Below are 27,166 nucleotides of genomic sequence, written 5' to 3'. Positions count from 1 at the left end.
AGCCACACGCTCTGCGGCAACAGAAGGAAGTCGCCGTGTAGCTCAGTGGTCGTTGATCGCAGCCGATTTTACAGACAATATAGACCTCTCATAGCTAAAAATGTACGTATTTGACAATTTCCATTAGATATTTTATCTTTATAGTGAAAATTTCTTTGTTAATTCTCACCCAAGGATATTTCCCATTGGTTTTTGTAGAGAGTTGGAGAGGGGTGGGGTGGGGGGGGAGGAGAGAAACATTGATGTGAGCAGACACATCGATTGGTTGCCTCCCACACGAGCTCTGACAGGGTTGCATCTGTAACCCAGGTACGTGCTCTTGGTTGGGAATTGAACCCATGACCCTACAGCAAGCATGTCACACTTGTGGCCGGTGCATGTGCGTCCTGCCGGCCAAGCGTGTGACATGCTGGCCCTACAGTGTACAGGCCAGTGCTCTAACCACTGGGAAACACCAGCCCGGGGAAAATTATTTCTAATTATGTGAGTTATGATTTTTAACTGAAAGTGTGGAAACTGCCCCCTAAAAGCTCACACTCTCTGTTGCACGGAAACCAGGGCTGCACGCGGGCTGCTCTCGCTCACGGCTTCGACGTGTGCCTGTGCTCGCCACAGTCTGGATTCTGGAACACACCACTGTATACCCAGAGATTGGTTTTCTTTAAATTTAACCTCATCTCGTAACTATTTTACCACAGTGCCAGTCCACAACTAGCAATTATAATACCTCAAAGCTAGTAAAGCTAAAATCTCACCAAGTGCTTGCATTAGGCGTGATTAGCTGATACCCAACTGTCAGGCTGCAGACCGCTTTCCAGCGCTCATAACGAAAATGACCTTCCGTTCACCTTCATGACATCATTTCCCGGGGAGCCCAGGCCACGGGGCTGCGAGGAGGGGAGGGTGCCAGCTTCCAGGCAACGAGGCAAGGGTGCTGGGTCTGGATTAAGGGAGGAAGCCGCTCACACAGGGAACAGTGGAAACTGCACAAATAATAACAACAACACGAGGGACGCTGCTTCCAGTGTCACTGCAAGAAACTTCATTTCTCGGGCGTGACCTTTGCTCCTGCCTTTCCTTTGGATTCAAACTGGCCCCGTCCAGCACCGGCCTCCCCGCCTCACCAACCCCCCCCCCACCACCACCACGCACGGCCCCCCTCAGGCACTAAGCCCGCAGCGCAAGGCGGGTCTGGCCCACATCTAATCACCCAGGACCGAGCCCGGGCCTGCGGGCCACAGAGGCAGAGCTGCGGTCACACTAGCTATGGCGGCGAGGCCTCTAGACCCAGAAAACCACCCACCGACCGACCCTCGTGAAACCGACAGAGCGACGCCAGGGCGGACAGGGGCCCGGACCCACTGCCCCACCCTCGCGCCCACCAACCCGCAGGGACCAGGCCCCTGGCTCCTCCGTCCCCGTGAGGAATGGTTTTCCCGGGCGACCCGCTCCCTGGAGGCCCTGGGAGCCAGGGCTCAGGTGGGCAGCTCCCCCGTGACTCGGGTTCGACACCATTCCCTGAAACAAACCTTCACGTTCTTTGCTGCAAACCCGTTCACAGCTGACGGGGCTTTGACTCGAGGAGGCGAGCAAACCCCTTCGTTTTGGTGACGCCAGCCCTGAGGGAGCTGCTGGCACTGAACCAGCCCCCCCACCCCCTTTACCCACCCCCCCTCATCCCCCCACCCCGGTTAGAAGCGGCTCTAGCAGGAGACAGAGGACAGGAAATGACTTGTAACAGAAACAGCAGACAATGAGGGATTGTAAACTCAACGCATTGCAAAAATATGCCTACATTTAGATTTAGGGGAGGAAAGAACTGAATAACAACAAAGGCAGAGACGACAGGCCAGGATGTGGGACTGACGACGGGCCAAAGCAGGGAGGCGAGAGGAAGGCAGCGCGAGTGCTGCTTCTCATCACCTGGTTTTGTGCCGGAAAGAACTTCATCAGTAACTGTCACCCAGATCGCCTGGGACGCCGTCACCCCCTTTGTCACAGCAGGCCTTAGAGGTGAAAGCGGCGGAATTGTTACTGTTGTTGAAATTGGTCCGACGCGAGAGTGCGAGGCCCCTCATCACTTTCTTGCCCTCCGTGGTGAGCATCTGTGCCTGACAGGGTGACGGGGAGGGTGGCAGCGACGGGACGCACAGGCTGCAGAGTGTAACAGGGACACCTCAGAGCACAGGGCCCAGGGTCCCCGCTTCCCACAGCGAAGGGGCCCTGAGATTGGCCGACCTGGAGCTGCCTTTTAGGATTCTGGTTTAACACTGGTTGTTAAGAAACAGACTTAGGAAGAACCTTAGACATCCCCCATTTCCTGCCTCAAATTCCGGGGGGAACCCGCGTCAGGAAGGACACTCGGCTCAGCCACCTTCGCAGGAGGCAGGAACCTCGGAGCACCCGTGGCTGACTCGACAGCCCCCCTTCCCCTCCCCCGTCCTTGTGTCTGGGTTGCCGCGAAAAACTCTACCTGCTCTGTAGCCAAAAGGTACCTGCCTTTTACGCTCTGCTTTTCCTCGACTACCTGGAAACTGGCTGCTTCCTTTGAAATCTCAGACCGCTGCTCCCCACTCTCTCCTTCGTCCACAATGACACATGGACCCAACTTCACGTTTTTGGAATTCTCATGCTCGTGTGCATTCCCGTAGCGTGTGTTACAAATTTGATTTCCTGATCGTGTCTCTGTTGATTGGTTACTAACCCGGCTGGAAGAATTTAGAAGGCGGGAAGGAAAGGAGCATTTGTTCCAGCCCCTGCAATAGAATTTCGGTAAGTCCTTGGTGTCTTCATTGTAAACATACATTACCAAGCATATATTTCAATATATATAATTAAGTAAATATTTATAAAAGACACTTATTCTATCTAATAGAGGGAATATGCTAATTGACTCTCACACCATCACAAAGATGGCAGTGCCCACAGCCAATAAGGAGGGAATATGCTAATTGACTACCACACCCTCAAAGATGGTGGCGCCCAGTCCCCTCAGCCCCGCTGGGGCAGCAGGCGCAGCAAGGCCGGGCCCACCCCGCACGCCTGCCTCCAGAGTCCCCCAGTCCCCTTAGCTGCCCAGCCGCCCAGGGGCGCCCGAGGCTCAGGTAACCAGGGCCGCCCAAGGCTTGTGCTGCCAGCAGTGGCAGCAACAGAGGTGTGATGGGGCATCGCCTTCCCCTGATTGCAGGATCACCTCCCACCCCTGAGGGCTCCTGGACTGTGAGAGGGGGCAGGCCGGCTGAGGGATCCCCCCTTCCCCCGCTCCAGTGCATGAATTTTCCTGCACCAGGCCTCTAGTAGTTAATAAATTGCAAAGAGTTTAAGTTGGTGTTCACTTTACTGTGTTCCGGGTTATCTTTGCACACTCTGATGTGTACATCAAGGAGTAGCTCCTAGTCTGAGCTAATGACTCCAGACAGTGCCTCTGACATCGGTGCCATGAACGAGTCCTTAACAACAGCAAAGGAGCAGGGGGAAGGCCACACATGACAGGCGTATTCTCTGCAGAACACTGGGGGAGGGGCCTGGACGGAGGGCAGATGGATGCTGCCCAGTAATGTTGGGGTGACACAAGGAAGGGGCTTGCTGTCAGTCACCCCTGGGGACAGAGGTCATTGGCTAGAATGGGTGTGGCCGTTGCAAGCCCCAGGAGTTCTGGGGTACTTGACCCTCTACACAAAGGAGCTCATTCTTTTATGCTTTGGGCTCTCGTGGGACCCGGGTGACTCTGGGCATGTGGGGCTCAGTCGCTTCCGCTTCCTTGCATTCGCCCACATGGCCACGCCACGCGGACCCCACACGCAGTGGACGCGGGGACTGGACCCGGCTCCAACATGGAGGGGACACTTGGCCCCTGGCTCTGCTTCTCGCTCCACTGAGGCCCCAGCTCCACTGCTCCCAGGACTGGACTAAGGGAAACGGGGCCTTGGGAACCCAGGGGTGTAGTTCCAGGGAGACGAGGCTTTCTGCCACCTCGCCCTCCCGCGGGGCCTCTGGAAATGCTTATTCCAGCGGCACCCCAAGAAGCCCCTCCCACCCGCAATGGGGGGACAAGATATGTTTTTTCTCTGATAGCACTTCGTCCTCGGTTACTAAATTACAGAGCCGAGGAAGCCGAGAGAGCAGATGATATCATATCTTTAGTCAAAGAAACGGGATTTACTTTAGAAACAATTATGAAAGCATGACAAATGACCAACAGAATAAAATTTAATGTTGGGTTTTTTGTAATATTTCATGTATATTTTGCATATTAAATCAGCTAGGAATGACTGATGAAACACTGTTTTATTAAATAAGTCCTTTCTAAAGTCTATTCATCATCAGAAAAATGTAGTTGGCTAATGAAAAGACGATGTGGTTTCACTTGTATAATTCATTTCAAACCTCAAACAATGGAAAGAAATGCAAAAAGAGAAACCAAATAAATATCGGGGTAAAGTCCTTGAAAGAAAGCTGGAGGATACCAAGAAATACAGTGAAATTAGAAATAAGTATATGCCTGCAAGTTACTTTTAAGCTTATTTTAAATTAATATCCCAAAACGAAGGAAATGTCATCTGTTATGTGAGCCAGGAGCGGTGGCGGCCACGGGCTGGGGGAGCCGGGCGATGGGAAGGTGTCGGCAGGTACAGAGTCTGCATTTCACAAGATGCAAGGACCCCGGGGGTCGGCCGCACAGCAAGGTGCAGGCACGTATACCTTCTCAGCCGCCCGACACATGCTGCTTTGGCACAAGGATTCTTTTGAATTAAAGTCAGAAAAACACTCTTTCCCCGCAAGCAGGGGATGCGATTCCCTGTGAAGGATGCTCTCCTGCGCCAGAGGGAAGTGCCCACCCTACCGAGGGCGGGGCTGAGGCTGAGGGGCTCTTGGCAAGAGCCCTGGTTAGAACCATTCATATCTGCCCGGCCGGTGTGGCTCAGTGGTTGAGCATCGATGGACCTAGGAACCAGGAGGTCAGGGCTCAATTCCCAGTCAGGGCCCTGATCCCCAGTGTGGGGCGTGCAGGAGGCAGCCAATCGGTGATTCTCTCTTACCATGGATGTTTCTCCCTCTCCTTTCCCTTCCTTTCTCTGGAATCAATAAAACCACATTTAAAACAAATAATTCATATTCCCTTTCGCCGCTCCACATACTTTCCAGTTACTTTCCCACAACTGCCTCTCTTTGTTCAACCTGCTGTAAAAGCATGTGGACTCCACAATTCTGTTGGGTCTTCATTCCTTATGCGGGCTCCATGTCCTGTAGAACTTATGTAAGTTTGTACACTTTGCTGCTGCTTATCTGTCTTATGTCAATTTAATTCTCAGGCCCAGCGGAAACACCCTAAGAGAGGAGAGGTAGAAACGTGTCTCCCCTCCACCGTGCACAGTTAAAACGAGTTAAGATGCTAACATTTAGCCCTGACCAGTGTGGCTCAGTGGATAGAGCATCGGCCTGTGGACTGAAGGGGCCCAGGTTCGATTCCGGTCAAGGGCATGTACCTTGGTTGTGGGCACACCCTCAGTGGGGAGATGTGCAGGAGGCAGCTGATCGATGTTTCTCTCTCATCGATGTTTCTAATTCTCTATCCCTCTCCCTTCCTCTCTGCAAAAAATCAATAAAATATATTTTTTTAAAAAAAGATGCTAACATTTATGTCATGTGTATCTCACTGTCTATGCTTTCAGGATGTCCCAAACTAATAGACATGCTTTGAATAATTATTAAACCCAATGTGTTAAATCTGAAAGAAACATCAACTGAGCCATCAGAAAATGCATGCGTATCCATCCTTTGGGACACCTTATATAACTTTAAAAGAACAGCAATAAGACTGTATCAATATTTGTTAAAAAGTCATTAGTAAAAATAATACTGTTAGAATAAAAAATGTCATTATTTCCTAAAATTTTTAAAAATTAATTTTTGATAGAAGAGCAAAAGAGTTTGCCACCTGCGGCAATGCTTCCCAAACAAGCTGTGGAGGCCCGGGACGCGCAGACTTCCAGAGGTCAAAAGGGGGAGTCAGGGCCACCCTGTCTTCCCAGGAATGACGCAGTGACTAGGACACAGCCATTCCACCCAAAAGGGAAGTCGCGTGCTCACCGGAGGTAACGTTACCCACACCCTCAGGTAGCAGCACCCACAGGGCTGCCCGCGGGCTGGCAGGTGGCGCTGGACGGCAGCACAAGGAAGTTAATTAGCCCCGAAACTGGGGACAGGAAGACTGTGCGACCTGTTCTTTGGGAACCATGAGAAATTCACCGCATTGCCATTAGTCCAGGGGGAGATGCAAAACCCTGCACTCTGGCCTGAATACTTACAGAAAGTTCTAGAAAGAGGAATTGGATAAAACTCAAAATGGGTCACCACTTCTTTCAAATATTGATTATATCTTCATTTTATAACTTACACAAAAATGACTTTTTAAAAAGTAAGTCGAGAAAAATTACTTGAAACGCTGTTAGAGTTACAAACCACTGATTTTCATGTGTTGGACAGAAAACGGTTGCCAATGATATAGTGCATTTGGAATTATCTGCTATATTTATTGGAGCATCAAGATAAAAGGATTGTTTTTATGTGCAGAAGCTGGAGGTTCGGTTCCTCAGAGGAAAATATTTCAATATTAAAACCACAGCGCAAGACGATCATTGTGCTACGCGCTCCATCCTCTTAGGAGGAGAACTGGCACCTGCCCTTCACAGATGACAATTACCGGGATAATGAGAGCAGCATTGCTCCCACTCCCTTCACAGAGCAGATCCCAGCAGAAACGGAGGAGTATAGTAAATGTGGTGAAAGTTGTTTAGAATTTGGAAACGCTACTAGCACATGCGCATGACCAAAATCATTTCAAACCAAATACAGCAGCAACTGTGCTCAGTTTCATTCAACTATTAAAAATTAAATTCAGCCCTAGCTGGTGTGGCTCAGTGGATAGAGCATCAGCCTGCGGACTAAGGGGTCCCAGGTTCAATTCCAGTCAACGGCACATGCCTGGGTTGTGGGCTCGATCCCCAGCAAGGGGCGTGCAGGAGGCAGCCCATCAGTGATTCTCTCTCATCATTGATGCTTCTTTCTTTCTCTCACTCTCCCTTCCTCTCTGAGATCAATAAAAATATATTTTTTTAAAAAATTAAATTCAGCAGCAATCAGACTTACTTCTCATGCTTCCCAAAGTGAGTCGGAGCACTGGTACGACTACTTAGATTTTACGGTTATTAAAACGATAGATTCAATTTCCTTTTCTTACGTAGCTGTGCTTTGCTCTAAAACCTGTCCTTTCATAGGGCAGAAAGGGAGTTTAACCAAAGAAGCAGACATGAATTCATGAGATTTTCCTAATGCCCAAGGCCCATGGTCAGCAAACTGCGGCTCTCGAGCCACATACGGCTCTTTGGCCCCTTGAGTGTGGCTCTTCCACAAAATACCACGTGCGGGTGCACACGTACAGTGCGATTGAAACTTCATGGCCCATGCGCAGAAGTTGGTATTTTGTGGAAGAGCCACACTCAAGGGGCCAAAGAGCCGCATGTGGCTCGCGAGCAGCGGTTTGCCGAGCCGCGGTTTGCCGACCACTGCCCAAGGCGATCATTATGTGACAGTCTGGGTTGAAATCTCAGACAATGAAGATGCCTATTTTTAAAAACCACGACTTCATCATAGTAAATGACCCAGCACCATTAGGGCCCGGACTTAGGCACTGAATGTCCAGGACCTGGTCAGGGCCTGGTGTATTGTTGACAGTAAGTATTTGTTGAATGACTTAGAGTCAAACAATGAAAACCAATAAGGATGAATTAAAGCTCCATTGACGTTTAATCATGAAGATCTATCTTAAAGGAAGAAGCAGTAGTGACCGTCACTTTAAGGGGGGCCCTACTGGTCTCTTAACTTCCAGCCCCTCCCTGCCTGCCAGCGTGCCCTGAGCACTGGCCCTGAAGTCCCACTCTTTTAGGTTCCAGCAGTGAACAGTATTTACTTTGGAAGAACAGGCAGCCCTAATGGGATTAACCACAGAACTGGTGAGTTTCAGTACCCAGCAGAATGAAACCAAATAAAGCCGGTTAACGATAGGGCACAGGGCCCTGGCCAGTAAGACCGGTTGGTTGAGCATCCTCCCGTGCGCCAAAAGGTCGCCGGTTCAATTCCTGTTCGGGGCACACACCTGGGCTGCAGGTTTGATCCTCTGTAGGGGACATACAGGAGGCAGCCGATCTATGCTTTTTCTCTTAGATGGGTGTCTCTCTCTTTCTCCCTCCCCTCCCCCCTCTCTCTAAAAAATAAAAAAAAATTCTCAGATGAGGATTTAAAAACCTTTTCTTATCAGTTTTACATTAAGAAACAGATGTACAAAAAAAAAATAGAAAAAGCAAAGAAGCAGATGTACATTTTCATGCCAACAAAATAATTTTATAAAGGAAAATAAATTATAAAATATATATTTATTAACTTCACAACATTTAGATGTTTGATATAATAATGTTGATATCCAATTGATTTCTCAAGCACGTTTTTCTCTTCATATTTTATGGCTCGCAGCGAGGCAGAGATTTTGATTTATGGTTTCCAAAATACAGGTAATTTTGCATGATTTTAAGTGACTTTTTACTCATTTCACTCTGAATAATTGCACGCACTACACAAAGACCACCCCCCCCCCCCCCCCCGCCCTGACTCCACGGCACCCAGTCAACTGCGGCCGCCGGCGTGTGCGGGGAAAGAGCGCTCAGAACCGACAGAGCGCGTGTGTGACACTCCGTCTGTTCGCCGCCTTTAACCCCAGGGCCCTCAGGTGGATGACGTCATGTTGTGTAACCGTCACAGTAGACGTGTGTGTTCGTATGGGGAAAAGCATGTGTGCTGTGAATTCATCAGATCGTGCCTTGGGGAGCGGGCCCCTCAGTCTTGCCGTGGCCCTGGATTAGAAGCTCGCGCTCCGGGTGACCCGTGTGAGGACAACGGGGAGGTGGCATTTCCGCACCCACATGTGTCCGCTCACGTGTGTCTCATCGTTTGTTTGTTTTTTTAAATATTTTTACTAGCAATGATTTGACTTTGAAAAGAAAAGAGAAATGGGACATGAAAAGCGGGTTTGCTTGGTTACTTGTGCTTCCTTATATTTAAAGGGTGAAAGGCACTTTTCACAAAAGAAAGATGTATTTGCATGTGCTCATAAAATATTTACGGCGAAATATACAAAACACAGTCGCTCGTGATCCCTTAATTAGCCTTTAAGCAGAGTAAGAACTTAATTAAAGTATAATTTGTTAAGTCATTAGAGCTGGGTTATAACTTTGACACTGATTTTCAGTAATGAATAGGCCCCGAAAGCACATGACTCATTTGGCTGTTGACATTGCATTTTCCCTTCAACACTGTCCTCTTTTGGGAATCAGGGCATTTTTAAAAGTGAAAGGCATCCAGCAGACACTGTCATTTAAAAAATGAATTTAGAAAATATTACCAAAGGGCCTCTGATTAAATGCATTATCAGGAAAGGAATCTCCCCCTTATTAACCCAGCAAACTGTACCCTATACTTTCATGGTTACTTCCATCACCATTTAACACTCCATATTCACTGGTTTTTCTTCCTGCTATAATGGAAGCTCTATGAAGACAGGGAATTTTTCTGCTTTATTCTTTGCTGTTTTTCTAGTCCAGAATGGTACCTGGCACATAGTAGGTAATGTCTATTGAATAAATAGCCACTTCTTATTAAGTTGCATGGACATCAATTAGATGACACACACAGTTAAAGAACGCATACATAAGAATATAATTTCAATATGATTAGACCACTAGAATTTAAATAAACTAATTCTATGTATCAGTAGTAAGTAATATTCAGTAAGCTAATCTCATATCGGTCCTAAGATGATTACAAACTACATTCTGTAAGAAAATACAAAAACAAACAGCTAGCCAAAGATCTATGAGGCTTGAAAATAACGTGTAAAATATGCCTGTCCCCCTGGCCAGTGTGGCTCAGTTGGTAGGGCACCGTCCCATGCACCAAAAGGCTGCTGGTTCCATCCCTGGTCAGGGCACATGCGGGTTTCGGGTGTGAGCCTGGGTAGGGGGCGTGCAGGAGGCAGCGATCAGTTATGCTCTCACATTGAAGTTTCTCTCTTCCCCTCTCTTCCTCTCTCTCTAAAAATCAATAAACTATTTTCTAACATAATAAAATAAAAATAAGAATAAAATATGTCTAAGATAACCATCCTCACTCTTAGCTACCGAGTAGATGAAATTCAAACTGCTATTCTATTAAACAAACAAAATATACAAAATGTGGACTGTCTTATTTTAATAAATTCTTTCAAAGATCAGCTTTAGAATATTTATTCATAATATACCAGGGGCTCTGGTAAGTGAAAGTTAAATAACGCCCTGCCCAGTCGTCCATCGCAGCCCCGGGACACAAGAACACAGATTTCTGTCTTCCTCGGCACTGAGACTAAAGTAGGGTGTCTGGCTTTCCCAGAGGAAGGTACTAAACCATGAGTAAAGGTCACGAGGCAAGAAACACAGTGATATGTTTAGAAATCCATACACACAAAGGCTTCTCATGTACAAAGAGCAAGACAGCAAAAGACACACACACCAAAAAAAACAATGGGGATTGTTTAAGAAGCCAAATAATGAGGCTGTACATCAGTAACAGGCAAAATTTCTTAGCAAAAAAAGGTTTTCTCCAATCCTGGTATATTCCAGAGTTGTACTCACTGGATACAGAGCTCACTACTTCTGAAAACTGACCTAAATCCTAGTATTACTGAGCAGACAAAATATTCCTGGCAATATTGCAACTAACCAATGCATGTTCCTCGCCCTTCCTGCCTCTTCCCACTGACGCCCTCACATCACGAGAGTCCAGGTTTCTTCCGCATGCGATGAACCATCTGCGAAACCGCTGCTGGAGACCTGAAGGTGGTCCCGTTGTTAGTTTATAAAATGTAGTAAGTTACAACAATGAAGTGTCAAAATCATAACCCACACGGGCAGAGTGAGCCAGAGATCCCCAAACAGAATTATCAAAATCTTAACTTCTACGTTTCTTGACTTGTGGTTTTAATGTGACCAGTCTAACCATTAGCACTTCTCATAGTTCATTTAAAAATATGTAAAGAAAAATTGATGTAAAAGAGCCAGCTCTTTTGTGCATATGCGAATGCATCATTACCCAAGCAACTCTTCAGAAATGATCTTTGAAGGGTGACTAAAAAACACTTTTTTTTCCAGTTCAGTCTTATACTTGATGGTTAGTAAAATTTTATATAGCTTAATGCAAATGGAAAGTATTTTTTTCAAATGATGAGTTGATGCTTCTCAAGAGATTCACTAATGCTAGATTTTAATACTGAAAAAATAAAGGTCTTCTTAGGGCCAGCCACACCTTAATTAGCTGGTAAAGTCTCACAGAATGAACACTGATATCTCACCTCCAGTCCTGAAACGGAACAAGACATCTATATACACATGCATAGACACGCATACACACATTACACACAGAAATGATATTTTTCCAAACCCAAATTTTACTGTCTGCAAGAGATTTAATACATGATTACACACACACACACACACACTCCCACCCACCCACTCACATACTCAAACACTCACACACTAACACACAAACACACATTCACATACCCTCTCACACTCACATGCACACACTCACACATACCCACACACTCACATTTATACAAACTAATACAACATTTGCTGATTACATTTGTTTAAATAAAAGGACTTCCGTGAAAAATACAAAAAATATTTTCATTCATTGACATTTTTACATAAAAAAAATTTTAGACCGGATCTTGCAGTGGCGCAAGATTGTATCTCAGAAGAGCTCCTTTTTTCGGTATCTAAGCCAAGATATATATGAAGCCAACTGAGGAAATGAACCTACAGAGAGCCCTCTGGCCAACATGACAGAAAGGCTGTAAAAGCTGGAGGGAAAGTTACAACAACGCATAGCCATTCTCCAGAGAAAGAAAGGCAGAGACGGGCTCCAAGGAAGACAAACGCAAGCCGAGAGCAGCGGCGGACGAGGAACCCTGAACCCGATTCCCAGCCGTCCGTCCGGAGCCTGTGCCCGGGGAGACCCACCGGGAAGAGCCACCGGGATGAGGCCGCGCCCCGGGCGGCGCACAAAACAGAGGCTCCCACTTCGAATGAGAGCAAGAGGAAGCTGGCAGATTCAAACACCCCAGCAAGTGCAGGTCATAGGAGAATGTGAGAGAAACTTTAAATAAACGTGTCAGTTACATAAGCCGATACCGACAGTAAGAGAAGCCATAAGGCAAGAAGGGGACATTATTTGAAAAAACAATAGGTAGATCTTTTAAAGAAACAAACATAGAGTCTAGCTAGACTCTATAATTCAGTAAATTGATATTTACTGAAATACACAGGTTAGACAGTAGATCAAACCTAACTGAATTACTAAATTAGAAGACAGGTGTGAGGAAATCGCCTGGAAAGGAGCCCAGAGAATTAAAGAGATGGGACAGAAGAGAAGAGACCAAGAGTTTGAAGGCGACAAGGGGAAGGGCCAGCTCGTATTTAATAGGGACTTCGGAATCTTCACATTTAAATCAGATTGAATTCTAAGCAGAACCGATCTTTAAAATTCACACCAAGGTGAAAACATGAATAGCTTTCAAAACGCAGAGCAGGTCTGGGAGTCAGTGATGTCTCTGATATTTGGGATTGCTGTAATACGTAGACATACACATACGTGAATTAATCACCTCAAGGCCATGGTACAGGTAAAATGTGCTATTCCTTTATGTAATGATAAATAAAGTGGGAGAAAAAAACATTCACTAAGATACATACAAATATATAAAATGGTATACATTTCATAGTCTCTCAATTTATTTTTTTTAAAATATATTTTATTGATTTTTTACAGAGAGGAAGGGAGAGAGATAGAGAGTTAGAAACATCGATGAGAGAGAAACATTGATCAGCTGCCTCCTGCACACCCCCCACTGGGGATGTGCCCGCAACCAAGGTACATGCCCTTGACCGGAATCGAACCTGGGACCTTTCAGTCCGCAGGCCGAGGCTCTATCCACTGAGCCAAACCGGTTTCGGCGATAGTCTCTCAATTTAAAACATTTGTCTACAGAAGTCATTTGAAGCAGGACATGTTTTAGACACGCTGAATAAAGGAATAAGAACGTATGGTTTATGCAAGAGGAAGCAATTTACTTTAAAACTTGACATGTGCTCCTTGGGCCTTTTTCAGATTCTCTGTTGAATAGCAATCTATTCTAGTTAAGGAGCTACTTCAGACTAGAGCCTCATTATGCAGGCTTGAGGCCCAGCACTGTGTGTTACTCATGATGTGAGCAGGTGAGCCACTGCTGCCCCGGGGTTTGTAAGATCACATTACGTCGCTGCAATGAGGCACAATCCAATAATGGACTAAGCTAACCTGGACTCTTCTGTTTTAATAACACCGGGACGAGAGTCTCCACAGTGTCCCCCCACCCATGCCACAAATTCGCCCGTGAAGACTGAGAAAAAGAGGAAAACATGCAACTGGAAACCAGGCATAGTATGAATGCACAGGCAGACACATAAGGAGTTCTTACAGATAACAAGGCCAATGGACTTGGATAGAAAAACCACAGTTCTGGATGAATTCATGTTTAGCCACCAGAGGCACCCATCCGAAAGTCAGTGGGTAGCTTTTGCATCCCTCCTACACTTTCTGCCACTTGGTCAGAAATATAAGATCTAGAGCAAACTCAGAGGGTGAGGGGAATAGGTTAGGGCACCATTCTGCCACGGCGAAGTAGCTGCTTTACAGTGAAAGTGCCATTCCCTTCCATTCCCATCCCCGTCAACATCGCCCTTACAGCCACTCACAGCCAAATCTCAGAAAAGAGCTGAACAGGAAGCAGGGAGAGCGGCCCTCGGTAGCACATTCCCCGCACCCTACAGAGCAGCGCGCTCTACAAGCAGAATGCTGCAGGCCGGGGCAGAGGAAAGCAGAACTGCATGGTGCATCTCAGGGGTGGCAGGTTTTCACCTGCTCCATCTGTCTTCGTATTGAAAGTCACAGAAGATCCCCTTTTAGGCGACAGAACAGAACTTGGTGAAACATGTTCATACCAGACCTGCGTATGAGCTGGGAGCTGGGCAGTCTCCCTCAGTGGAGCTGGGAAGAAGAGCTCCCCTGTCCCCAGGCAGAGAGGAAGTGAGGTCCCGCACAAGCCCATGTCCTATGTCTTGGCAAACACCTGTTCTAGATTGAGGTCAAACCCAAAATACACAGTAATATATGGGTTTCATAAACATCCTACACACAGAAAAAGAAATGGTTATAATCTTAGAGACATGACAGTGAGAAAGACCCTTTACAGTCACTTCTGCAGAGATCAGTGATTTTTAGAAATAGGCGCACTCAAGTGTTCAGTAGCCAGCCTTCATAAAAGAAGAGCAAAAGTCCTTACTGTGATAACAGGTAGATGCAAAAATAAAATTTTATCCTTAGGGAATAGTCAGACATGTTTGCAAAATATATATACATATGCATATACATATACTATATACATATACATATAGTCAATAATGTTGATAATAGTATTGCTTATAATAGCAAAATATTTAATAAAAAAACATTAATATCCAACAATAGGGAATTGGTGATATTCTAAAACCCTCTAAAGATTCTCAAAATGGTTTTTAAAGTACATATTCATTGGCATCATAAGCTGCCCAATTGACAAAACCTCTTTCATCTCCCCAACTCAGATGCTAACCAACCACCAATTCTGTAAATGTATTTTCTCAATAGCCTTCAAACTCTCTTCTCTCCATGCTCACAGCTGTGGGATTATAATTCATTCACATAATTTATTCAACTTTTCTATGATAAACTTGCCTGGACAATAATGTTAAGCTTTTTAAGCCAATGTGTATAATGATATCACTGAAGAAATGAGCAATGTAAAGATTTTCAAGGCTTAATATAGCAGTAGAAGCAAAATTTAAGTTGAGGCAGTAATAGAATAATTGATGCTAAAGAAAATAGAAAATAAAAGAAAATTCTATAATTTTTTAAAAAATGAATAGAGATAAAAATATTGATAGAGACAATGACAGACATTATAGAATCAAATATATGTACAGTCTACATAAAATTTTGTCCTAAGAAAGAATGTAGAAAAATTGTGACAAAAATAATAATCTATGACATCACAGAAGAAAACTTTCCTCACTTGAGAAAAAGTTTCAAGTAGGTAGACAGATTAAGCTCACTACATTAAAGAATTAATGAAAAGAAAAAAATATATATATATACATAAAAGCAACTTTTAATTATATAAAAACTAGTGGCCCTGTGCATGAAATTCGTGCATGGGGGGGTGGGGAGGGGTATCCCTCAGCCCGGCCTGCACTCTCTCCAATCTGGGACCCCTCAGGGGATGTCCGACTGCCGGTTTAGGCCTGATCCCACAGGGATCAAGCCTAAACCTGTGGGATCAGGCCTAAACCGGCAGTCGGACATCTCTCTCACAATCTGCGACTGCTGGCTCCTAACTGCCCACCTGCTTGCCTGCCTGATCGCCCCTAACCACTCTGCATGCCAGCCTGCTTGCCCTCAACTGCCCCCCCACCAGCCTGATCGACCCCAACTGCCCCCTACCTGCCAGCCTGATTGCCCCCAACTGCCTTCACTCTGCCGGCCTGATTGCCCCAACTGTCCCCCCCGCAGCCAGCCTGCTCACTCCCAACTGCCCCCTCTTGCCGGCCTGAATACCCCCAATTGCCCCCCTGCTGGCCTGCTTGCCCCCAACTCCCTCCCCACTGGCCTGATCACCCCCAACTGCCCTCCTCTCCTGGCCTGATCACGCTTAACCGCCTCTGCCTTGGCCCCGTCACCATGGCTTTGTCCGGAAGGACGTCTGAAAGGTCTCCTGGAAGGTCTCCCAGTTTAATTAGCATATTGCCCTTTTATTAGTATAGATAATGCAATTACCCAGACTGTGAAAATCAGTAATCAAACAAAAACAGATCAAATATGTCTTCAAAAAATTCAAGAGTTCAGAAATAGTCAACCCATGTACATGTATAGAGATATGAATCTAAATAAGAACTCAAGAAATGAAAATTTATGGCTTAAAAGTTATGGATTGTCCCTTATTCAGACTGGAACACAGTCTTTGAAATTCTGTAGGACTGCTGTGATAGGGCTTAGATGGGGAACAGAGATTTGTTTCATGATTCTGTCAATGGTCTTTGTCCATTTTTATACTTGTCCCCAAATCAAGCAATGTGTGTTCATATTTAATCTCTTTTTCTTAATATCTGTTCCTGTTCTCCATAAATAAATGACATGCTCACAATGACAAATCCACTTATGTGGTGGCGCTGAGGCATGAGCATGAGAAACGAGAAGCCACGTGTGACCTTTGCCAAGGCAGAGCCTCACAAGCACGTGTTCGCATGTATCTCCTCCACGGTCTTCAGTAAAGACCACTGGAAGGCTTGGTGGGGGGCAGCATGGGCAGGGTGGAGAGGGTCAGTGGGATTATAAAAGGGGGGACAACTGTGATACTGTCAACAATAAAGATAAATTTTAAGAGACTGTTAAAAAGCATACTAAACTATGGTTGTCTTTTTTGTTAGTTGCTGCAGTTAAACTGGGGAAAACTAATAATAATTTATACTCCAGTGGCCGTTATGTCCATTATTCATCTCCTCTGCTAATTAATCCCTGAATGTTCCTTTGATTTTCTTAAAAATCATCATATGAAGCATAATTTCAATAAAGTATAATATATATGTAGAAGAAAGACTGAACTAAAACATCAATACTATACTGAAAGTTGTTATCTCAGATGAATGCTGTCTTCTGTATAAATTTTATCCATTTTCCAGGTTATCTACAGCAATCATCTATTGGTTCAAAACTAAAAAAAAAAAAATGAGGAAATTTAGTAAGTGCCAATAATTTTTATTTCATATAATGACAAATTTTTTAAATGAGTTGTATCTCAGTTTAGTTATAGATCCAGAGACACAGAAGCATGAAGCAGACTGATGAGTCTGAGGGAAGGTGGAGGAGGATGGGAAGAGGTCAGCCACAGCCTTTGCACGCAGATATGCACCACCCGTGGACGGAGACAACAGGGTGGTGGGGGCCTGGGGCGAGGTCATTGGGGAAAGAAAGGGGATGTGTGGAATACTTGCAATGATAAGACTTTTAAAAAATGAGTTGTACACTATTCTCACCTACACACAAAGAAAGATACCTAGAAAGATGTTGACACAGTTGCATTCAATGAATGGTGGAATGATGAGTGATTTCTTTATTCTTTCTACTTTTCAATATTTTATTTTATTAAATAAACATGTACTAGTATATATTTCATATTGAGAGTAAAATCTTAACACAGGTACAAATTTATACATTTTTACATGATTCAGCTGATTATCCTACCATAAAACTTTCAAGGTTTTTGTCACAAATAACCTTCATTGTGACAAAAATAAAATGTAATTTCCTAAAATTGTTGCCTCAAATATTGATTTAAATTGATACGATTATGCATTAACATCGTATTTAGATTTTACCTGAAAGAAAAGGAGAAACTTTTACACAGCTGCAGGGGGTTGGAAATTCACGGAGTACCTAGAAGCTGCGAATGTAAAGAGACACTTTGACCCTCTCAATGAAAACATCAAGCAAACATCGATTTTTCCTTTTTACTCTCTGATTTCATTTGTCATTTGTCAAAGAACTTTTGATCTCAAAAGTGCTTCAGCAAAGAAAAGGGCTGTGTGCCAGGTGATAAGACAGACAGGAGCCTTCATGAAATCAGCACCTGCAAAGAACAGAGACCCTCTCCAGGCAGGTGCAGAGATGTCGCCAAAGTGCCGCCTGGGTCCCCACACAGGATTCCCTGACGCACAACAGGCGCTGTTGTCCAGACTAGAGCACCGATTCCCCGGAAACGACAAGATCTGAGTGGGGAGGGGCAGCAAGCCCGCTCACGGGGGTATCCCAGCTGTGGCACCCTAGCGAAACCAAGGGCTACTCCCATATTTCTTTTTTTCTTTTTGTAATCCTCACCCGAGGATATTTTTCCATTGGTTTTTAGGGAGAGTGGGAGAGAGAGGGAAGGCAGAGAGAAACATCAATGTGAGAGAAACACATTGATTGGTTGCTTCCAGCATGAGCCCCGACCAGGGCCCTGCGGGGAGGATCCTGCAACCAAGGTATGTTCCCTTGACTGAAATCGAACCCAGGACCTTTTGGTCTATAGGCTGATGCTCTATCCACTGAGCCAAACGGGCTACGGTGGCTGCTCCTCCATTTCCACAGTGGGGGCCGTATAACGTGACAAGTGGGAGTGATTTGCGAAATTTCCCTCCAGTGTTCCCCGGTCCAGGGGTCTGAAAGTCACAGCACTGCTCGCTTCCCTTGGGCCCTGGCCCTGTGAGTTGTGGGGGCCGGTGCCCACCAAATCACGTCACGGAGCGACAGGCGACCTTTCTCTTCACTCTCTGCCACTTTCCGGGGCTGTAAATCAGGGACGTGCAAGCTGGAAGAGCTGGCATATGCCCTCCCTTGAAGAGCAGATGGAGGCGCGGGGGAGGAGGGCTCCTGCAGGCTGGCTACAGGCAGCCCTGCCCATAAAAGTGAGCCATTCGCACTAATTTCTCACATAAATTACCGGGCGGCGGCGAGCGCCGGCCCATTCAGCAGAAAACCCTTCATCTCGCTGTCAGAGGTCAGCTCGCCCTTTAAATTACAGGTATTTCTGAGCCCTGGCTGTGTTTTCCCGCCGCACACTTTCCGGGCAGAGGGATCTGCATCGAAGAAAAGACCGTGTTCCTCCTGGGACCAGAGCGTTAATGGCCGGGGGATTCTCTTTCTCAAGGCTTCAAGACTGAGCTCTGACAGTGAATCCCAGAGGAATTAATAGTGGAACCAAAAAGCAGGTAAGCTGTCACTTTTCTGGTGAAATGTGCCTCACAAATGCTAGGAAGGCCTGCTTCCCGAACCCGCACGCTGGCTGCCAGCAGAGGACTCGAAGCCCAGACTCTCCCAGAACAGCCACGCTCCCTCACGGGGAACAAATCACTCAGCTCAGAAAGAAACTTGCCTACGAGCTTTCAGACGTCAGTACTGGCTTCCCCTGGGTGGGGTAGTCGATAAAGTTTTGGAATCCTCCAGATACTGGAACGTTAGAACCTGAAGCCACCAAAGGGCTGAAATATTAACCCAACAGCATAGAATTCTGACAACAATATGCCGAAGACGATGGGTCAGGCATCGCACCAGTGCGCCTTCCTTCAACATGCAACCGCATCTACAGACGGCGCGCTGTCACGGTTTGGGGATGGCTTTAACTGCATGCAAACCAGTACACATTTCATAATAATTACAGTCAGCAGCCTTTTCCCAATAGGGAATTATCAGTTATGTCCATGAAAATGGCCCCCTTGGCACAGTTTCTACAGCTCATGACACTAGGAACTGAAGGAAAGAACAGACCAGAGAAAAGGCTCGGAGTACAGTCACACACGAGTATCAGCAACTTGTGGGGCGACCAGAATGGGAGGTGTCGCCGGCCACCTTCAGGAGAAATGTTTAAGCATCCAGCCCACCTGTGCCCAGCGTTTTCTTTCCTTGGATGTTACAGGGGGACGTACATTTTTACTAGGAGTGGTTGAGGAAAAGAAACGAACTTGTCATTTTGAACTTTAAGGAGATTAAGAAATGAGGAGCCTTTGGTAGAGCATGGACGTACAAGATGAGGAGCGTTTTCAGGATAAAAGTGCAACCCGCCGAAACTATCGCATATATCCCCAGAGACTGGGTGTCGGTGGCTAATTCCTAATCCATGTTAAGGTACTTCATGAGCAGCCAAATGTATTTATTTTAGTAATTATGACAAGGTATTTCTTAGAGCTCCCCATGAGACAGCCATGTCCAACATCACGTGCATGGTCATCCTTTCAGACTGGAAAGCAAGGCCGAGAGAGAGAGAGAGAGAGAGAGAGAGAGAGAGAGAGAGAGAGAGAGAGGGGGACATGGCCAGTGAAGCAGCGGCAGTGGAGGTCAAAGGTGAGGGACCTGCTCCAGCAGGCTCACCGCCACCCACAATGCACTGGGCAGACGCTGCTCTAGGCTGGGGTCGGGGGAATGAAGGCATGGAAAAGAGGCACAGACAGGGACCCCTGCCTTAGGGAACTCCAGGCTGCGCCGTCTTCCTTTGCACCTTGTAGGTCCCCACCTGGTTTTCGTTCTCTTATAATACTTAAACTGTGTAAAGCAACGTGCAACCCTGTAGTAATAAGCTGGGGTGTCGATATAAACACGAAAGCATTTATAGAATTGACTGGTTAAAACATAGAAAAGTGTGTTTTCAGTTACCTACTTCACATTCATTAATGAAGTCACTTTTTAACAGAAAAACAAAATCTTAGGATCCTATTGTTAGTCAACCTATAACTATGTCATTACTACAGGAACCTCAGGGGGTGTGCGTGGGGGGGGGGGGCTGCGTGCACCTCCCACAGGCCGGTGGGAAGACACACTTCAGGCAGAAAGGGAGGCTGTGTGAGTCCATTCTCACCTGCTACGTGCACCAGTTCTGGTTTTACTGAGTTTCTTTCAATATTGTTGGCTCTAAATGTAAGATCACTTACATATCACACTAAAGATAAAAACCAAGATGTCCACTGCCCACCATGACACTGGGGACGAGGGCTGGCAGGTGCCGATGGGAGATCCGAGGCCAGGACAAGCCCGTTTGGAGCCCTCCCCTCCTTAGACAATGTGAAGACCCTCGATTTTAGTTGCACTTGGCACAGGGCTAGTATCACATCCTCATTTGGCTGGAGTTACAGAGCCTCTATCTTTTTACCAAACTCCCTAACACCCGGCCTCACCCCGCATGGTCCTAGGAGGTCAGTGGAGGTCACAGTCCGCGGGGGGCATGGTGGCTGGGCGATGGGGAAGGGGTTTCCAGGACATGCCCCAGCCAGCAGCCTCTGGACTGCAAGGATGAGGCTCACTGGGTGCAGCCCCAGCTGGTTTCGCCTCCAGACGAAATGGTTTCTAATGCCATTTCGTTGTTTTTAAAAACCAAATGTGACTAATTTTCTCCAGCTTTCTCCCGGGATCTGCACAGAAGTGGTTATTTTAAAATGACGTGTATTCCAGTACTATTTTAAATCAATGGCTCAGAATCGCAATTTACATAAAAACGGCGACTCTCACAGCGCCACCTATGACTCATGCGTGTGTCCCTCGTTAACGGTGCCAGTAACCGCTATTATTTCACGTTCATTTGGGTGACTCCGCCCAATGACACAGATCCTGCCCGAAACAGAGAACTCGGACAGGCTCCTGGCTCCTCCTCCTGGATCAACGCTGGAGGAGCTAGAGCGGGAACGTGGGGTCCCAGAAGTAAGAAAAGAGGAAAGGAAGGAGAGAGGGAAGGCAAGCAGAGGCAGGGCCAGGGGACTGGGAAGGAGAGGAAGGAGAGGCGGGAGGGGAGGGAGGATCAAAGACCTGAGGCTGATTTAAACTGATGGGGGGGGGGGGGACTGGGAGAGGATGGTCTGCAGGAAAGCAGTGCCAACACCCACATCGTTTCATATTCCCGTGACTCAGGGTTTAACGTCGGCTTTTAGTGCAACTTAAACCTCCTCTCCAGCGAAGGACCCCTTCTACACTCAGGCCTCCCTCCACCCTCCTCCGAGCAGAGGGGAGACAACACCTGGACATTCTGCAAGTCTGTGTAACATTTCTTCTCCCTCCAGGAAGGCCGCCTCTACCCCCAGCGCTGTCCTCGTGGTCTGAGGCTGACCACAGGAGTCAGGGATGCACACGGACACGCGCAAACGCAGACACAAGTTTCAGCGGCCCTTGGTCCCACCGTGACCTGCTTTGCGAGGGAGCAGAAAGGCGTGCCCTGTGCCGTTGCTGGCGCCTGTGCTCTGGATGTGGAAGCTACACAGACAGAATCAAGTCACGTTTGCTGGTGTCAGGACAGCCAAGGAAACGCAGAAAACGGGCAGGTTAACCATGTTTAAGTAAAGGGTGTCCCAAAACTCACACAAGAAGTAATTTTGATAGACAACACAGGTTTATAATTAAAAATTGTAAATTTTTTATTGATTCATAAAGTATACAGTATAGGGTTATGTGTGGAATAGGATATCGGGTAAATGGCCTCCACGGCTTTGCTGTCACATACACAATCTTTTGTTGAGATTTTCCATGACCGTTTTGCATAAATGTGGCTGAATTTCGTTGATACAGCGCTCAATTTCCTCCTTCAAGGTGTGGGTGGTCGTGGGCTTATTGGCATAAACTATATGCTATTCCATACATAACCCTATACTGTATACTTTATGAATCAATAAAAAATTTACAATTTTTAATTATAAACCTGTGTTTTCTATCAAAATTACTTCTTGCGTGAATTTTGGGACACCCTTTACTTATGAGGCGTTTCATGGCTTTAACCATCGCTAATCACAAATTTCTTTGCTATATTTAGAAAATGAATATTGAAAAATAAAAAAGCATGGCAGAGCTTGCCTGTATATTTCATCTTCTAGGTCAGATCTATTCATCTTGCCACTGACCAGTCCATAGACAATGTCACCACAAACCTTTTGTAAGACTTTCTCATATTTGCCAAGGAGCGTGTGCTAAGCACGGACGGCCGTGACGACGACACACCATCAGCCCGATCCGCTCATTTTCACAGCGAGTCCCACCTCCCCACAGTCTTCTGTCTGGGTAGCAGGCTCGGCTTTTTATGGTTTTTACTGCAATTATCTTAATTGAGTGCAGCTCTGTCTACGATGGTGACCATGTGGCCATTCAAATTAAAATTAATGAAAATTAGCATTTCAGTTCCTGGGTCTCCCTGGGCCCATTGCAAGTGCTTAGCGGCCACATGTGCAGCGCAGCTCGGTGGCGGGAACCTGGCCAGGCTGAGCGCTGCATTCGCTGCTGCGACCTCCGAGATTCCTCCAGGATCATCAAAGGGCACTGACTGCGGCCCTCGGGCTGCCCTCCCGTTTGCAGGTGGAACAAATGGCCGTTTCCTTCTGATGTCAGTGCAGGGTGCGGGCTGAGAGACCTGAACGTGCATGGCCATCTACCTGTCTCAAAGTCCCACCTCTATTTTCGGGGCTCAGTGTGTCCTTTACAAGACACAACCTTGGAGTCCTGTTGATGGTGGTCGGCCAGCCAATCCAGAGCCAGGAGCAGGGGGCCCGACACCGTGGGCAGGGCCTCCTCTGCCTCACGAGGGGCAGGAGGCTGAGATGCCGCCAGCCTGCAAGGTTCAGAGCAGAGATTCTAAGTCAGCGGTTCTCAACCTGTGGGTCGCGACCCCTCTGGCAGTTGAACGACCCTTTCACAGGGGTCGCCTAAGACCATCCTGCATATCAATATTTACATTACGATTCATAACAGTAGCAACATTACAGTTACGAAGTAGCAACGAAAATAATTTTGTGGGTGGGTCACAACATGAGGAACTGTGTGGGACGCGGGTACAGTGTCTTGGCCAGGTTCAAGCCTCGGACTAATGAAAGGACAGGGTCCTCTCACTGCCACGTGCAAGTCCCAGCTGGAGGGCAGGGCCCTCCCAGCACAATCATAGCCAACGGCTGTGGTTGTGAGCGTGAACCTGTGGTCCGAACACGTGGCCCACGTGCCTTGTGCTAGAGTTCGGGTGCATGTCGTTGAGTAGGGTTGGAGCTCACGAGAATGCTGTAAACAACGTGATCACGCCCCTGCTTTGCCTCGTGGCATCTGCTATCAAATAAAGCCACGGCTTGTGGGCGCCGGCGCTGGCTCCTCATCAGGGAGCAGCGTCCCACCGAGACCTGGCTTTCATTCTCTTGTCTGTCTTTTCCTTAATCCTTTCACCACCACCCCCCCCCCCCCCGCCTGCCCCCCACTCAGGATCACCCTTGGTCGTGCAGCCACAAATGGCGCGCGACTGGGGACTGAGTTCAGGCCACAGAACTGTATTTAAAGGGCCAGAAGGTTGAGAACCACTGCTCTAAGTGCTTCAGGCTCCTGAAGGAATGGCCCTCCTCACCCCTTAACGGTGCAAAGCTGCAGGCACCCGCACACTCCCGGGGCGCCCTGGGCTGTCGCAGGGAGTGGAGGGGACCAGTACTTTCCTGGGGAAGCACAGCTGCTCGGGAGGCTTGTGCGCAGTCTGACACGAAGACGAGGCCTTTGCCTGACCCGGCGCCCCCACTCTGTCCACACACAGGGAAGGACGGCACAGGGGCTTGGGGTGTGTGTGGGTGTGTGTGTGGGTGTGTGTGAGTGTGTGTGTGTGTGTGGGTGGGTGAGTGTGTGTGTGTGTATGTGTGTGTATGTGTGTGTGTGAGTGTGTGTGTGGGGGGGGTGTGGGTGTGTGTGGGTGTGTGCGTGTGGGGGGGTGGGTGTGTGTGTGTGTGTGAGAGTGTGTGTGTGAGTGTGTGTGTGTGTATGTGTGTGTGTGTGTGGGGGTGTGTATATGTGTGTGTGGGGGTGTGTGTTGGGGTGTGTGTGGGGGGTGTGTGTGTGTATGTGTGTGTGTGTATGTGTGTGTGTGTGTGTGTATGTGTGTGTGGGTGTGTGTGTGTCTATGTGTGGGTGTGTGTGTGTATGTGTGTGTGGGTGTGTGTGTGTCTATGTGTGGGTGGGTGTGTGTATGTGTGTGTGGGTGTGTGTGTGTGTGTATGTGTGTGTGTGTGGGTGTGGGTGGGTGTGTGTATGTGTGTGTGGGTGTGTGTGTGGGTGGGTGGGTGTGTGTGGTGGGGAGCCCTACTTCCTTCTATATCAGGGTTCTCAACCTGTGGGTCGCGACCCCTTTGGCAGTCGAATGACCCTTTCACAGGGGTCGCCTAAGACCATCCTGCATGTCAGATATTTATATGACGATTCATCACAGTAGAAACATTACAGTTATGAAGCAGCAGCGAAAATAATTTTGTGGTTGGGTCACAACATGAGGAACTGTATTTAAAGGGCCAGAAGGTTGAGAACCACTGTTCTATATGTAAGACCCCTTCCTTGAAATGCACCCCAAAGAAGAGTCGCGGCCTCCTAGCAGGTACCGGAGGGCCCCACAGTGCACGTGCCAAGGAAGAGAGAGGAATATCAAGCCTGAGCTTCGTCCCCTCAACGTCCCATTTCCAGGGTTAAACCAGCACAACTGAAAAGCGTTTAGCACTTCAGGGGAGCGAGGTCTATGGGTCCCGGGAGAAGGGGTTTCTCTACATGTACGCCATTCTCCTGCCCGTGGCAGCAAACGCATCGCCTCCTCTTTCTCTGACGCCTCAGATCGCTGCATCAGCGCCGCAGGCAGCGGTCGCTTAAAAGAATTAATGACGCTGGAACAAGGAGAGCAGGTTACGTCCCTCCAGACTGCTGGATTAGCAGAGATACAGCAAAATGATTCCTTATATGTTATTGTCAAGATGAATTTTTTCTAGTCTCATGACATTTCTGAAAGTTACCCACAGGATTATTTGTGGTCAAAACACCTATACGTTCTTTTTATTGATGTGATTTTTATGTCCTTTAATTACAAGACCCAAACCATTCACTGTTGATAAGGAAATGTGGCACACTCTTCCTCATGTTCAGGAACCGCCACTGTGCTATCTTGTGTAAAAGAGTAAGTAGACAAAAAAACAGAATCAAATATACACACCCCCAAACCACGGGCAAGTGTTGGGAACGTGTACTTACTGGTATGCTACAACTAAAATATGCACATTTTCACATAACTAATTTTGCATGTTAATAGAGACGATTAAAAACATGGTAATAATGTCCTTCATCATCCTAAAAATTGTGTGACAAAATTCAACAAGGACCCCTTCAGATTTCTCTTGCCAAATAATTTGTAACAATTCCAAGTTCAATAACTGATTATCGGATGTCTGCTCAAGGTTTAGAAATGTTTGATAATTATATGAAAACACCTACAGACACACTAGAAATAAGGCAAACAATCCGTTTTGTTTTTTCCATTAAAAAAGGAAGAAGTTAATACCAATGAACCTTTCTAAGATAATTTGATGAATTCCTCAACTCGATCATTTTACCTATTAGCATAAATGCATTTGCTACTAATTACAAACAATTCCTATGTTCGCCTTCAGACACTACCGTGGGCTTTTCAGTTAGATGGGTTAGTCGCTTACCTTACATGACATTTGGCAAAACGCTTTTATGTTCCTTACCCCGATGTGACACACACACACACACACACACACACACACACACACACGTTACCACGCTTTTCTGTTTCCAGCCGAGAAGCCTTCTGGCTGCTAAATCCCACCCAAAGCAAAGCCGCTGGTAACAAAAATAATCACCTAGCGGACGCCGGTGAGGGATGGCCATTCCTGTTCAAATTAAATGGAACAGCCTCCCGGTGAAGAGATGGACGAGCTTTTACCAATAACCTCGGCGAGCCGTTGCGAGAGACGCGGCTGCATTAGACGGAGCCACTGGGCAATACATCTATTCTGCAGCCAATTAACCTTTTGTCAAAAAAGTGTCGGTGCTGCAAAGGTGCCGGCGGCGGAGGTCACCCTCACCGGGCACGCGTGTCAGCCACGCGGGCGACACGTCTGCAGGCGGGAGGGGCAGGGCCGGGCCCGCAACGCTGACCTGTCCCCTTAGGGAATGAGAGCTCCATTGGGAAGTGCCCCGCGGGACAGGACGTGTCCGGGGAGACAAATGGCTGTTGCTCTCCGAGCCCTGCCACCAGCTCCATCATTGGCGGCTGCCGGGTCTCAGAGAAGCAGAGAGGCCCCGCACCAGGCAGTTCCGGAGGCACCGCCCTCTGCCATGTGCTCCTCTGCGGCCGGAGCGGGACTGTCCGCCAAGGTGGCCGGCCGGCCCGGGGCTCCCTCCGAGGCTGCCCGCCGCCTCGCTTCGCCTGCCGCGCGTGGGCACCGGGCTCTCCAGCCGGGCCCCGACTTACCTTCCACGCGATCTTGTTCCCTTTCGAGTCATGCTCCAGGGCGATGGGGAAGTCTCCGCGCTCGTAAAATTTCCGGAAGGCTGTGGGCTTGGTCGGTCTCTCCTTAAATGCACCTGCCGTGGGCGGGCCTTTCACCTTCAGAGAAAACAGCAGGATGAGATTTTAAAC

General features: G+C 47.3%; 1 protein-coding gene across 2 annotated transcripts in view; it reads right to left on the bottom strand.

The window, feature by feature from the left end:
- The window catches only part of PACRG (parkin coregulated), a 306,942-nt gene that overhangs the window by 231,736 nt on the left and 48,040 nt on the right, over positions 1-27,166 (bottom strand). For both annotated transcript variants that reach the window (XM_081094592.1, XM_081094593.1), the window contains exon 2: positions 26,999-27,133. In XM_081094592.1, coding sequence (XP_080950718.1) covers positions 26,999-27,133 — 135 coding nt within the window. The remainder of the gene's footprint in view (positions 1-26,998; positions 27,134-27,166) is intronic.

The sequence above is a fragment of the Myotis nattereri genome, assembly GCF_964212035.1.
Source record: "Myotis nattereri genome assembly, chromosome: 6".
NCBI lineage: Eukaryota > Metazoa > Chordata > Mammalia > Chiroptera > Vespertilionidae > Myotis > Myotis nattereri.
Note: the sequence above shows the minus strand (reverse complement) of the source record. Positions and strands in the feature narration are given on the sequence as shown.